Source organism: Apis laboriosa, unplaced genomic scaffold, assembly GCF_014066325.1.
Source record: "Apis laboriosa isolate Shangri-la unplaced genomic scaffold, ASM1406632v1 scaffold1321_cov151, whole genome shotgun sequence".
Lineage (NCBI taxonomy): Eukaryota > Metazoa > Arthropoda > Insecta > Hymenoptera > Apidae > Apis > Apis laboriosa.
Window position 1 is genome coordinate 979,266 of NW_025221248.1, and position 15,154 is coordinate 994,419.

At 25.4% G+C, this 15,154-nt stretch overlaps 1 protein-coding gene across 9 annotated transcripts; it reads left to right on the forward strand.

The window, feature by feature from the left end:
• Window positions 1-824: 824 nt before the first annotated feature.
• On the forward strand, window positions 825-12,160 carry LOC122720711 (F-BAR domain only protein 2). Of its 9 annotated transcripts, XM_043947598.1 has the most exons (15): window positions 825-1,049; window positions 2,660-2,971; window positions 3,469-3,726; window positions 3,816-4,011; window positions 4,075-4,395; window positions 5,190-5,321; window positions 6,064-6,114; window positions 8,460-8,559; window positions 8,926-9,187; window positions 9,262-9,311; window positions 9,384-9,526; window positions 9,662-10,142; window positions 10,213-10,429; window positions 10,547-10,895; window positions 11,038-12,160. In XM_043947598.1, exons 1-15 carry the CDS (start codon window positions 1,020-1,022, stop codon window positions 11,106-11,108), a joined length of 2,973 nt encoding a protein of 990 aa, XP_043803533.1. In that variant the 5' UTR covers window positions 825-1,019; the 3' UTR covers window positions 11,109-12,160. The 9 variants fall into 9 exon arrangements, with proteins under 9 accessions (XP_043803533.1, XP_043803529.1, XP_043803534.1 ...); XM_043947594.1 differs by having other exon boundaries at window positions 9,262-9,526; XM_043947599.1 differs by having other exon boundaries at window positions 9,262-9,526; window positions 9,740-10,142.
• The last annotated feature ends 2,994 nt before the right edge of the window (window positions 12,161-15,154 follow it).

Below are 15,154 nucleotides of genomic sequence, written 5' to 3' on the forward strand. Positions count from 1 at the left end.
TTCTAATAATTTGTATTTTAGCTAACTATTAATAATTTTATATTTTAGCTGATTATTTCACATAATATTTTATATAAATATTTTATATAATTATTTTATATAAAGACAAAATTCAAATGTTTATGTTTACGATTTAGAAAAAATGTTTTTTTATGTTTACGATAGAAAAAATTAAATTCAAGGAAAAACATAAAAGATCTTTATTAAATATCAAAAAAAAAATAATCTAAACATTTAATTTAGCATTATTATATAAAAATGCTAAATCATATAACTAAAAAATATAAATATATTTGTATGTAGAAATATATTTCAAATAATAATAAAGAAATTATTTATTTTATGATATTCACTAAGTACCATTCGTTAAATATTATTATCATAAGTAAAATAATTTTAAATTCATCAATAGCAATTTGAAAAACGTGTTTTTTATATTTGCTTTTTACTTTAGAAACCACTCCATCCACTATCTTTTTAAACGTTTATAATACGATATAGTGATAATTTTTTTTTATAATATGAAAGTTAAAAGTGAAATACTCATTTGTAATAAAAAAAATATATATATATAATTCTGATAACTATGTAATTATAAATATTTTATTATAAATTATTTTATAACTTTTTAATAATAATGCACAATGGTAAAACCAGAAAAAAGAATGTTCTTTTACCGACAACTTTGAGTATTAATATCTTTAGATGTGTTTGGTAAGATGGCGATATACGCTATTTATGGAAAGAAGAAGAGATACGTGCAACGGAGATAGTCGAAATAAGTTGACCCATGTCTCCGCGGTCGAGCGCGCTCGTTCTGCTCGAAACGTCCGAGCACGAAACATTACGTTAGTTTGTCGTAAATTGAGTTACGTCTCGTCATATCTGTTGTACGACTGGGATATTGTATCGTGTAGTCCTTTGTGTGTGCATGTGTGTGTCAATGATTCGTTATTAACGGTGCAGTTTGGCCTGATACATCAAAAGATAAATTATGATGGTCTGATCGCGGTTCCAACATGACTGTGGATTTCGCCGACTACTTTTGGGTGAGTGTCTTTTATACTTGTTATCCCAGAATGTCATCCTCGTTAGGTTTAGGTTAGGTAACGTTTTTTCTTTTCCTTTTCATTTTATCTTGTATTTGAATTATTAATGAATTTTTCTTATGATCATCCCTATATTAGCCTAATGTAACATTTTTCTGTTTTTGATTGAATACTATTACATTTTACATAATGAAATTTTCTCTATCTGTTATACATCTTATCCGTAATTATCCTTGATCTTCTCATTTTTTTTTACACAGTACGCTTGTCTTTATTCTGTTTCATGAATGTAAGATTATATATTTCATCTTTTTGTCATTTCATTTTCGTATTATTTTTATGATTCATGTAAAAATATCAAATATAAAAAAATATGTATTTAATCGTACGTTATATATATACTGCGTTTTTTATGCATGTTTATAAAAACAAAAAGAAACGAAAATTTTAGCTTCGTTTCAATATCTTTTATTTTAAATTATATCTTTAATTGTATTATTAATTTTATTTGATTTATGTTTCTCTATTTTATTATTTTATATTTCAATTTATATTCTTTATATTTTTTATAATTTTTTTTTAATATAATTAGGATATTGTTCTTTAAATGAGAAATTTTATTTGTAAATAAGTTGCTGAAATTTTCAATTTTTTTTTATAATTTAAAAAATTTATTACATAGAAAGACTTAAATTTACCAATATCATTTTAAAGGTTTCAGTTTCATTCATAAATTTTTTGAAAGATGTGACATTGTCTTCCTGATGTCTGACTTTTTCATGGTATAGATAAGATAGTAGCCATTTCTTTTCATTTCCTTTAAAATTTTGTCCGTTAAAGATTATTATATGTAAGATACAATTTATTTTAATAATTTAAACAATATATAATTAAGTTTATATTGAATAAATAAAATATTTTATTATAGCATTGAAGAATTTATAAAATAAAAAATTTTTATCAATTTTGTTTTCTTTGCTTTATCTTTTATATTAAAATCTTATATTAAAATAATTAAAAACAATATAAGAATATATTTTTAAAAATTATATATTTAAAAATTTTCTTTCAAGAAAATTTTTTTTAATTTAATTATAAAATATTATTATTCTAATAAAATATTATTAATAAAATTCACAATAAAAAATTAATCCATGTTATAAGTAACAATATATATAATAGGATGATAAGAGTAATAATATATAATCATAGCTTATTGTGTCGATGTTACTCAAGAGTCTTACTCTATGTGAGTTTATAGTGATCAGGGTTCAAGTGTTAAATGGCTAAGTGGTTTTAAATATAACTTTAGTGTCTTTATTTACATATTTTAATTAGAATCAAAATTTTATTTCCCCTAATATAAAAATCTTAAATAATCATCAACAAATAATATTTAAATAATTCTTAATATTATAATTTTAACATATTATATGAAAAATAATAGAATATAGAAAATAAATATATATAAAATATGTATAATAATTGTGAATACAAAATATTGTATACAATTGTATTGTAATATTGTACACAAGAATTGTGTTACAAAATATGTTACAAAAAACAAATAAAAAGAATTTAGACAAAAAAGATTTTTTGTATAATTTAAGGGCGAAAAGAATAATGGATTTGACGTGTTATATCATAACATGAAGCATGGTGCAGTTGCAAGTAAGGAGTTGGCTGAGTTTCTAAAAGAACGATCAACTATAGAAGAAAATAATTATAAGGTTCTAAGTAAACTTGCAAAACAAGCTGGCAGTAGCAGTAGTATACAAGGAACATTTGCACCTGTTTGGGCTGCCTTAAGAGGCGCAGCAGAAAAACTTGCTGGCTTACATTTGCAAATGGCCCAAAGGGTCACTGAACTAATAAAAGATGTATCAAAATATACAGATGAATTGCATAAGAAACATAAGGCTGTATGTAATTTTTCTTCATACTTTCATATGTTTTTGTATTTAGAAATAAGTCAAAATTAAAATAATTGTATATATAGAGTATGTTAAGTTTTTAAACATATTTAATAAATTAATATAAAATACATTAGCATATAAAAAATTTTAAAAATAAAATTTTATTTATTTTAACAAAACTTTTTTGTATCCCAACAATATAAATATATTTTTTCTATGTTGCATTTTTTTGCAACTGTTTATCATATTATAATATGAATCATTTTGTATATACATACATATATTATAACTTATCAGTATCCGCCCATAGTCAGGTCATTAGGTTCTCTCAGACAGTAGTATGTGCAAAAATATAAGATAATATTTGCCAAATCAGACTGATAAGTAATTATTTCACTTAATTAATTAATTAACATGTTACTTTATTGATTTCAATACTTGGTTATATTTGAAAAAAAAATAAGAATAATAATACTAAGAAATATAAAACAAAAAATATGTAGGTAAAAGAAGAAGAATCATCCACCTTGGAAATTGTACAGAATATACAGAGTATCACTGTAACTTTACATAAAGCAAAAGATATGCGAACACAAAAAAGTCTGGAATTGGAAAAATTAAAGAAAGACAATGCCAGCCAAAAAGAATTAGAAAAAGCAGAAATTAAGTTTAAGAAAGCTCAGGATGATTATAAAATTTTGGTTGATAAATATATGATCATACGGAATGATTTTCAAACCAAAATGACTCAAGCATGCAGGGTATCTATCTTTTTACAATTTCATATGGTATTTTTTAACAAAATTATTTTAAGAAAAATATTTAACGAATTTATTTGTTTTTTATTAAGCGATTCCAAGATGTAGAAGAGACACATTTAAAACATATGAAGGAATTTTTAAATATTTATGCAGATGTTTTACAATCAAATCATGAACAAGTTGGTCAAGTTCATATAGATTTTAAACGACAATGTTTGGATATGACAGTGGACAAACTTCTAGAACAATTTGTACAAAGCAAATCCACAGGTTTTGAAAAACCAGGTAAAAATTATTATATCATAATATAAAACTTAGTATTTTATATATAATTTTTTCATAAATTAGGTACATTTGAATATGAAGAAATCATGACAAGTTTAGGAGAAATGACCAGTCATTCTCAATTGGAAAGCAATATTGAAACATCTAAGGAAACATCAAAAGGAGCAAATGGAGAAACAGGCGTTGCGGGTAACACTCACAGTTCAAAAAACGATCGGGGATTAAAAGGGGAGGGTTGTCAGGTGGATGAGGAAAAGGGGACGGTACAAGAAAAAGAAAATGAAAGACTGAATGAAAGGGATAGAGAACTGTCACATGTACAAGCCACCAAGGCTTCCCGCCGTACTACCTCGCTACTCAACCTGTTCATGTCCAACTCCCAGGGTAGGTTTTTAATGTTGAATAGAATTTACAAGATCTTATTCTTTTTTAATTGCAATAGTTTTTATCTACCTTGATGTAATGTAATTTTTACTATTATTACATATTTTTAGTATAAATTGATTAAAATCAAATATAAAATATATTGAAATTAATAAAATTGTTAAAGATAAGTTAAAATTTAAAATTTAATTTTTTAATTCATTATGTCTTGGTAGATGTATTAAACAGTTTTATTTATTTCATCAATATTGTTTTATTCATATACATACACTTATTCAATTTATTTTTTAGCACTTAATCATAAATTTTGTTAATTTAGGCATATGCGAAACAACTTTATTGACTTATGCTTTTGTGGTTGTGTTACAATGCTTGTGCGTTATAATCTAACAATAGGTGGAGGATGACATTAAAAGTTATTGTGTATTCCAGGGGGTTTAGAAATATATTCTTTTTCTTTTTTCTTTCTTTTTTTTTTATATTATAATATTATATATTATATTAAATTTATGAAAAAGAACGTAATGAACATTTATTTCCATTTTAGTTATTAATTATATAATTTTAATATAATTTTCATTATATGATTATTAAACTATAATTATTAAACTTTAATGTAAAAATAAATTACATGTGATGATAAAATGTTATATTTATGACTAATATCCCTCTGGAGTGCTATTTATGCCACTGAAAGTGCAAAACTATAAACAAATTTTAATAGATATAAGTATAAAAATAGCAAGATGAAGAAAAAAGGGCCATTGGAGTCACAGATAATTGAAAGATATAAGCAATGAGTGTTGTTTCAGACAAACAGAAGCAAGCAGGGTCTGGTTCGGCACCTGCAACTCCTCAGGGGAACAACCTGCCTCCTGCTGTTCCACCTCCCAGCATCTCCAGGAACCCTCTCAGAGGATCTAAATGTAACTGCTTACATTGTCATTACCTGTACCCTTACCATATCCATTACATATTTCAAAGTAATTATTAGATTGGTTATACGGTACTATTTCATATACATACACATACAAACAAAAAATTTATTTGAAAATGTTGCTTTTCTTTAGTAGTTAGTTTGCAATGTTTAAGGTGGGGGTATATGATTAGTAAAATTAATTAGTAAAAGCTTTTTATATAGTTTTTAAAATACTACATATATAAAAAAAATTATATAAAAACTATAATAAAAATTTTGATATTTATTAAAATTAATACATTTCTGTTAACTTTTAATAAAATCATATTATAGTTTGCATTATTAGTAATAATATTTAATTGGTGGTCTTGTTACAAACATCATAAATATTTTGAAAATTATTAATCAATTTTCTTATAATTTTAATTCTATCTAAATGTTATTAATTATGATGAAAAATATTGATTTTCTTTATCTAATTAAATAATATATATTAATATATCTAATACAATCAAATAACAATGATCCTTCTGCTCAAATTAAAAAAAATTAAAAAAAACATTTATGTATAATTTTAATGACCACCTTTAAGAAGGTACTCCTTTCACACACCTTTATCTTTATCTTGCTTTATTGGTTGCTCTTTATCTAATGGTATTTGCTAATAGCTTTGATACAGTTCTTTCCATATAATATTTTTTATGGTCATACAGGATATATGGTTAAATAAAATCTCTGGTGACTTACAGTGGTAACGCGTATTATGGTTCCTCCACTCTGCACTCTTTTAGATCAGCAATGTACGTATACTAACATTGTTTAAGCACATTAAATTAATATTATTTGTATAGAATCATATCATAAAATGACTGATTAATTATAGTTAATTCACAGATAATTAGGAAAATACTTATTTAATATTGGCTTTGGAAGCACATTTAAAATATTTTTCAATTAGTTTTAAAGAGATTTATATTTATAGACACATTCTATATTAGAAGGAAAAAATATTTTTTCGTTCTTGTTTGAGACTGGGATAAGCTTGCTTAGACAATAGGCTCTAGTTTTAGAATTGATAATCTAACTAAATAATTTAACATATTTTTCTATAAGATGTTACTTACATAAATTGTTTTTCTAACAATCTTTTACGTAAATTTATCAAGGGATTCTTCTATCAACACAATTCATTTTTAAATTTTTTTGCAATATATTTGCAATTTGTTATATCTACTCTATACAAAAAAACATTTATTTAATTTAAAAGTTAAGAAAAATTGCATTTTGGAAAGTTTCTAAAATTTAAGCTACATAATATAGTTTATATAATAGTAGCGTTTTTTATATTGTCATATATATACATCAATAGACTGATTTTTTTGTTTCTTTTTATAAAAACCATGAATAATATTTCAATTTCAATCTTCGAACAAATACAAATATGCAATATAGTGGTTAATCATAAATTAATTTTTGAAACTTTCTGTTACTGTTATAATAAACACATATTCTCATAGAATTAATTAAATAAAGGGAGTTGGATTTGGATAAAGTTGAAATACAAATGTGGGGTTGGCTACTGACGGGGCCTCAGGTGAGCCATTCTTATGAGTCTGTTACTGCATGGCTCACTTGTAATTAGTATTTATTTTCCAAGTGCAGATATCTTTTATGATATAGCGTAATGTGATTCTGCAAGCAATTCTTTTTTATTTATTAGCGTATATGTATTTTTATTAAATCTATTTATTTTAAAAGTTCTTTTTTGTATTACAATACATTTTTCCTTTCTTATATATTTTTTTACTTTTCCTTAATTTATAATAAATGTATATAATGCTAAATTTAATAATATTAATTTTTAAAAGATTTAAAATTATTGTATCAAATTATTAAATTTTATTTTTAAGTTCTTATCACTTTATTAATAATTCTGCATGTCGATAGTTAATAGTCTTGCTTGCAGAACATATATTTATATTTATTGTTAGAAAAATATATAAGAGATGCACATATGAAAAAGAATTGCGCAACTTTATTCTAAGAAATCATATCCTAACAGTAATATCGTATGATATATATATATAATATATATATATATATGTATATAATTGTTAGAAAAACAATTTAAAATAAGAGATTGGATTTCTGCAGATCTATAGGATATGACGGTGATGGTATTATGGGTTTTCTTATGCCTCTGCTGATGTAATGTGCTACACTTTTTTGCTATCTTCTGTATTCCTTGTCTATCGTTTTTTTTCTTATTTACGCAGGCATTAAAATTTTATTATTAATTTTAAAATATGCTGATATGTTTTTCTGTTCATATTTTTCAAAAATATTTTTAAGAAATAAAAATTAAAAAATTTAAAAAAAATTAAAAGTAAAAAATTAAATTCATTGAATCTACAACAAATCATAAATGATTGAATATTCGTTTGTAAAAAAATAATAAATAGTTATAATTGATACAGAAATTTATATCAGCAAATGAAAACAATATCGTAAAAAGAAAGCTCATAAACAGTGCATCTGCTATTTATTGATTTAACTTGGTGATTTTTATTTTGTTTGATTCATAAATATTTAATCACGTTGCGCTATGCCTTAAACACTTGGAAAGTAAATTGATTTCTATCAGTTGTTTAATTGCAGATTTTATATTAATTTTTTGATCGAAGATATATAACTTTTTGACATCGCAAATGTAGTATCTTTCTGCTTCTTAGTTTTAGTTTATAGTTACTTTCTTTTATTCTTTGTTAATCAGAACAATATATTTTAATTAAAATAATCAACAAGAAGATTATTTGATAAAAATTCTTCTCGTATATAATATAATTAAATTTATTTTATGTAAATATAATATTTAGTAATAATTAATTAATAATTAATTAAGAAAATATTTATTTATTCATTTATTTATTTTTTATTTATCGAAAGACAAATTTCCATAATTTTTATGTGATATAAAATAGAATAATTTTTATCGATTTTCAGTATTAGCCTAGTAATTAGAAATTAAAGATTATAGATCATATCATATCACATGTAATTATATAAGTATCTTTGAAATTGAATATTTAAATTTACTATGAAAAAGTGCTTTGTTTTCTATATACTGTATGTCCACGACCAACAGGGTTTCTTCGCAGCAGAAGAGAAAAAAGAAAAGAAAAGAAGGCAAAAAAGAAGAAGGATATTGTGGAAACAAGCAGCAACAAAGAAGAAAAGTCTGATCTGTCAGTATATGCGCATTCAGCAGAACTAGTGCACCAAAGATTGATTCCATGATCGAACTAAAAATTTATCATTGGAACAAACGAGAAAATGACTAATAAACAAATCAATTTTTCATGTAGCAGAAGTTTGATCATAGAATTAGTCTACATTTTTTTCTTTTTTGATTTTCTTTTTTAAATGTTGATATAATATATTTAAAGCACAATGTTATAAAATAAAAAAAAAAATAATGCATAATTTTTAGTAATTTATTTTTCGACACATAAAAAGAGAGAGAAAAGAAATATTATGCATATATGATGCACTGGACCTGCTGGAATTTTTAGAAGTATATATCACTGAATTATTTTAATTCTATATAATAGGGAGGATAAGGATGACAGTAGAAAATCTGAAACACCAACACCGGAAGTAGACGAAGATGGTTTCTGTATTAGACCAAAAACAGAACCATGGGAGAATGAGAAAGGATTTTATTCCAGTTCAGATACCGATTCCGAGGATGACAGAGAACGAAAAATTCGAGTAGAAATAAAACCACTTAGCAATGGCGGAGCACCTATGAGCGCAAGTGTCGACGAGCTTAGGGCAACGGTGGAAAATTTATCTTTATCGCCTGCACCAACGGTACGTTTCTTTTTTCATTTCTTCAATTTTTTTTTTCAAAGATTTGTTTTGAAATAATATTATTTACGTAACAGGGACGCAGAGGTTCAAATACCGACTCAGATCATCATATGAAAAGGTCTCAGTCAGTGTCACAGCAATTAGGAGGTAAGCCAAGCTCGGATTTACTTGGCCTAAACTTGTTCAATCCTAGCAGTACACCATCGAGCGCCTCAACGCCGACTGGTAGTCATCCATACGCGCCATTGCAAAGTCCTCCGCCGCTGTCTTTGTCACCGACGCCTCAACCACAGCCGCCACAATCCGCACCACCTACACATCCTCATCCACGATTCCCTGGTAAGTTTGCGAAGTTGCTGTTCTCTTTATCGGAATGTTTTCTATATTTCATGAAAAAAATCACATCTATATCTGAATATATTTTACTTTAAATTATATAAAAAATTTAGAAATTTATGACTTTATTTTCTATAGATGGAGATTTATTTTCGGAAGTAGGAGACATTACTCCGGCTTTACCTCCAAAACAATCTGCTTCTTCTACTCCGACAGGATCTATTATTATTCCTAGACCACCATCCCGAAGAGGAGAAGGTCCTTCACCAAGAGGTAGAAATTCACCAGCGACTATATCCAGAGCTGATAGCGTAGCTAGTTTAGAGTTTCGTACAGCCGGCGTTGGAGTTGGTTCTTCCAGAGGTCCATCGCCACTCACAATAGGACTTGCAGATACTATTCCTTTAGCAGTCGCTTTCCATGAAATAGTACACTCTTACTTTAGAGGTACTGATGAAACACGATGTCAAGTGAAACTCAGTGGAGATATGATGTTATCATTTCCTGCTGGTATTGTCACTGTGTTAGCGAATAATCCTAATCCTGCAAAACTAACGTTTCGCGTACGCAACAGTAATAGATTGGAAAAATTGTTCCCTAATAATCAACTTGTCAGCATGTAAGTTATTAGAATTAGACCATTACTATTACTATTCAAGTCATTCGAAGATATTTAAATATTAATACAGGGATGCCACACAGACAACTGTTGACAGTACAATTTTTGAATTCAACATGAGTGCCTTAACTACATTGTTACGCAAACAGGCTGAACAAAATCCTTCGGCTTCATATTTTAATGTCGATATACTCAAATATCAAATCAAATGCAAAGAAGGCGCGGGTTCGTGTCCTTTCCAGTTAGTTGCCTATTGGAAATGTGAAACAACTCATACAGACCTTAAGGTATTTCATCTTGATATATTATATAATTTTATTAGATATAAATATATAGTATATAATGTATAATGTAATGTGTAAATATTATAATTTTATTAAATGAATAACTCATGCTTGCCTTAGATTGATTATAAATATAATAGTCGCGCTATGGCTTCTCCAAGTCCATTATTAAATCTCCATGTGGCTGCACCCATAGATGGAGGTTTTAAATCATTAAACAGTAAACCTCAGGCACAATGGTTATCAGAAACAAATCGGATATTATGGAAGTTCACAGAATTATCACAGCATAGCGAAGGTAATGGTGTAGGTTCTTTGAAAGCACGAGTGGAACTAGGACATGGGCCAGGAAATCAAGGAACTATATTTACACAGTTTAATTGCGAAGGGACCACATTATCTGGAGTTGAGTTTGAACTTTTAGGCCCGGGATATAGATTAAGTTTAGTAAAACGTAGATTCGTATCTGGTAAGTGTTTTTATCTATTTATAGTCTTATCTATTTTTAATTCTTGTTTTTTTTCTTTTTTCTTTCTTTTTTTATCTTTTTATAGAGAAAGTAATATAAGAAAGTAATAATGTATTTATATTATAATAATTAACATTTTCAGGAAAGTATATTTGTGATGGAGATTCTGATTCACGAAGTAGATATGCTGCTCCACCATCGAATGTGGATTGACGACTTCCAGAATGGGCGCCTCAATGGGAGAGTCTGCCCATTTAATATTGGTACTTGCTTGTTCATTCACTGCCCATACTACGATTATTGTTCAAACTTGAAAACTCAGCGTGGGAAAGCCTGTTGGATACCAAAGAATGTGTGCGATACAATAATAAGATTATATAATAGACAAATAATTTGTACAGAAGCCGTGATGCTGCGTAATTTAAATGTAGCAAAGTGTAAAGTTTATTCGCTTTATAAATCAAAACATAAAAAAGAGAAAAACAAAAGGAAAAATCTTGAATACGAAAAAACAGCAAATGAAGATCATATAAATTCATATCTTCATAAACCAAGATAAGTATGATATGATGTATAATCTTAAGCGAAAAAAATACTTGGACAGAAACATAATGAAAAACATAGTTGGATTTCGTAAGTCACTCGCTACCTGATGAATGGCGTTTTATGTGTTTTATAACTTGTATATTTTTCAATTTTTCTAATATATTCTCGATTAGATTGTACTATTTTAGTAAAGTTTGTACGTGATGCATAAACGAGATGTAATTATGACGACGATAACGATGATAATGACTGCAGAAAGCGTTTAAAACATCAAGGAGTAAGTAATTCTTTTTCGCAAAAACCTTTGGTGTCCAGCATATTTTTCACCACGATATGTTCGCCATATTATTGTTTATATATGCATATATATGTATATATATATGTATGTATGTATGTATGTATGTATGTATGTATGTATGTATGTATGTATGTATACATGTACGTACGTATGTATTCCTATATATATGCGTATGTATATATATTTATATATGTACGTACATATATATATACACACATACACACACATATATATATATATATATAATCAAAGTATGTTATGACTTTTTTTACATTATAACTTATGTAACAGCATGAAAAAAGCTCCAAAAAATATCATCAAACAGTACAATGTTCTTAATCTATTGTTATATTTTGCGTTAATTTTAATATAGTTATATATATTGCTATTGTATTGTTAAGAATTTTTAAAGAAAAAAATATGTAACAGTAACGCCAATTAACTTCGTGACTGTACATTAGCATTTATAATTTATATAATGATTTAATACTTGTTTTGTGAAATTTATAATACAGTTGTATTATGTATTTCAATTTGTTTTTCCTATGAAATTTTTGAAAGTATTGGTTACATATGCATAGATAAAAGAAGTTTAATTAATATTTCACAAAATGAAGTTATTCATTTTTGTTAATTGAATTGTTTATCATCCAATTATGTATCAACTTTGTAGATTATTTTTAGGAAGGAAAATGATAACGTAATTTTATTTTATTCTTGTACAGAAAAAACAACAAGGATGTTAAGAACAAAATGTTCAATAGATGATAATTAATAAATATATTAAATGACATTTCATAATTAATAAAAGAAAAAAATATTTTATCGAAATATATAATAATGAAAATTATAATTTATAACAAATAAGAAAATTACATGATTCTTGATTAATCTTCTAGATTTTATGAAATTTTGAAAAAATTTGAAAATAATTTTTTTCATAAATTTTTTTCATAAAACGATTTCATGATCATAAAAATAATTTAGTATTTTCTTTTTTACGTTTTGAAGATTTTATATATTTATTATTTTAAAATTTTTGAATGTTATTAGCTTCAAAATGTTAACATATCTTTTCAGCACTTAATGATAATTGACTATATTTTATTGTCTTATTCTTTTTTTTCCTCTAATATTTTTTGTTTTGCGATACATTCACGAAGTAAATCGATCGTTATTAGAGACAAGCCATTTCTTTTAACAATCACATATGCACACATCTTGTGTGTATATGTACATGTATATATAAAAATAATAAGTAATAAGTTTAAGAATAAGTCTGAAAAATCGAACTCGAATATTATATAGTCCAGCACACACGATGCTTCCTTTTGTGCAAATTTAGATATCGGCAACAAGTTAAGAAATTAAAGCCATGCATCTTCGTGCATAATTCAATTTGCGATTTAATTTTTTTTCTTTTTTTAAAGATTTATTTTATAAAAATTTTAATATTTAATTTTCTTTTTAGACTTTACTGATATTTTAACAGAAATATTATATTTTACGGTAAATATATTATCTTTTTATTAATTTTTTTTTAATATTAAATTTATATGAAATTTATTATGAAAAAAAATCACAAGTTTAATTAATATACTCAAAGATTTAATTGTTCAATACTGATCTATACACGAGTTGCAATGATACTTGTTGCAAGGTATTTGTTACCTGGCTCTAAAAGTGCATTATGCTTTAAACTATGAAATAATTTGTAGAAAAATGTGAAATGTTGTGTTTGATTACCAAATGATAAGCACAACAAATTTTTTATAGTAATCATTCATTTAAAAGTATATAAAATGATTTTACATTTTAAGACCATTCAGCGTTTATTCGCGATGCTCCATGTCTATTTTACGAATTTACATATTATTTTATTATTATAATAGCGGTTATTATTATTATTATTATTATTATTATTATTATTATTATTATTATTATTATCATCATCATCATTATCATTATTATTATTATTATTATTGTTATTATTATTATTATTATATACTCATATAAGAAAACAAAATGAAGGTTTACGAAGAGCAATACAAAAAATCATCTAAATAAGACGATAAATTTGGCGACCACTCCATTTAATATTGTTTATTTTTAATGAATACGAATGTAAATATTTTTTCTTCTCTCATTAAATTATTATATTGATCTTATTTGTAATGCGTACAATTAAAAAATATTTTTAATTAAATATATTGATAATTTAAAAAATAAAATATCTATCTTTGGTATATGATTATCATGAAAATGTTAACAAAAATCAAATAAAATGAAAAAAAAAAGTATATGACTATTATGGAGTGGTTCCTATGAAAAATTGACTGAGCTCTTCTGTGATACCCAGATGTCACTATAATTTCATAATAAATATTTATAACAAAACATAATTAATCTTAATTATGATCGCGTTCACTTTCTTCCTGACTGAATTCCCGAACAAAGAACTGATCTTAAATGAAAGATGGTTCAATCACTATTTTTAATCATCTTTCGATATCATTGCGCTGGATGTATACGTTTTTTCAATTGGATATAATTACGCAGAGATAAAACGTATGATTAGATTTTATGCGATTCGCTTTTTACGTATTATTATAATAACGATGACAAATACAAATATATCACAAACAGATTCTAATAAACAAAACTTCGTATTACATTACATATACGTGCACACACGAATATATAAATATACAATACATTTTCAATACATACGCATATTTTTTATCCGTTTTCGTAACGGAATTGATGCGATATATTTAAAAAAATAAAAGCAGTCGTGTGTACAGGACTTAAAGTCATGTATGAGAGAAAGAGAGTGTAAAAAAGAAATAAAAAAGAAAGAGAAAAGCATTAAAAAAAAAGAATTGCAATGCAATTGCATATACATAAGAAACTCTTATATATAGTATAAATATGAAGAATTAATACGATATTACACAATACATAGAATGATTATGTAAGTCTGTTGACATGTAATGTCTATGTTCTAATAAAAATTAGGATATTTTATATATAAATAAATAAATAGTTGCCGCGACTACGAACATCCTGTATACATATAATATGTGTATATATATTTGTAATATATAAGTTATCGGTCTAATATGATTAATAGAGACGATTATATTTCGAAGAAGTTCGATAGAAAAGATAAATGAAACTTTGTACGCTTAAATAAGAAAAAAGCAAAGAAAATCAAGTGATATGGGTGGAAAAAAACAATACAAAATGTATAAAAATAAAATATACCAGGAGGAGTGCATTAAGTTTTGCGTGTTGATTTCATCAGAATTAATACGAAATACTTTGTACAAATTTCTTGCAAATTCTACTATTTCTAGTAAAAAAATACACTTATTTTATATATTTTATATAATATATATAATATAAAAATAAT

What these genes read in the sequence shown, in the direction of transcription:
- LOC122720711 (XM_043947594.1), top strand. Translation starts at nt 1,020, where the DNA reads ATGACTGTGGATTTCGCCGACTACTTTTGG. An exon ending in TGCATAAGAAACATAAGGCT is followed by an intron (nt 2,972 to 3,468) that starts GTATGTAATTTT and finishes AAAAATATGTAG; the next exon opens with GTAAAAGAAGAAGAATCATC. An exon ending in CACTCTTTTAGATCAGCAAT is followed by an intron (nt 6,115 to 8,459) that starts GTACGTATACTA and finishes CACGACCAACAG; the next exon opens with GGTTTCTTCGCAGCAGAAGA.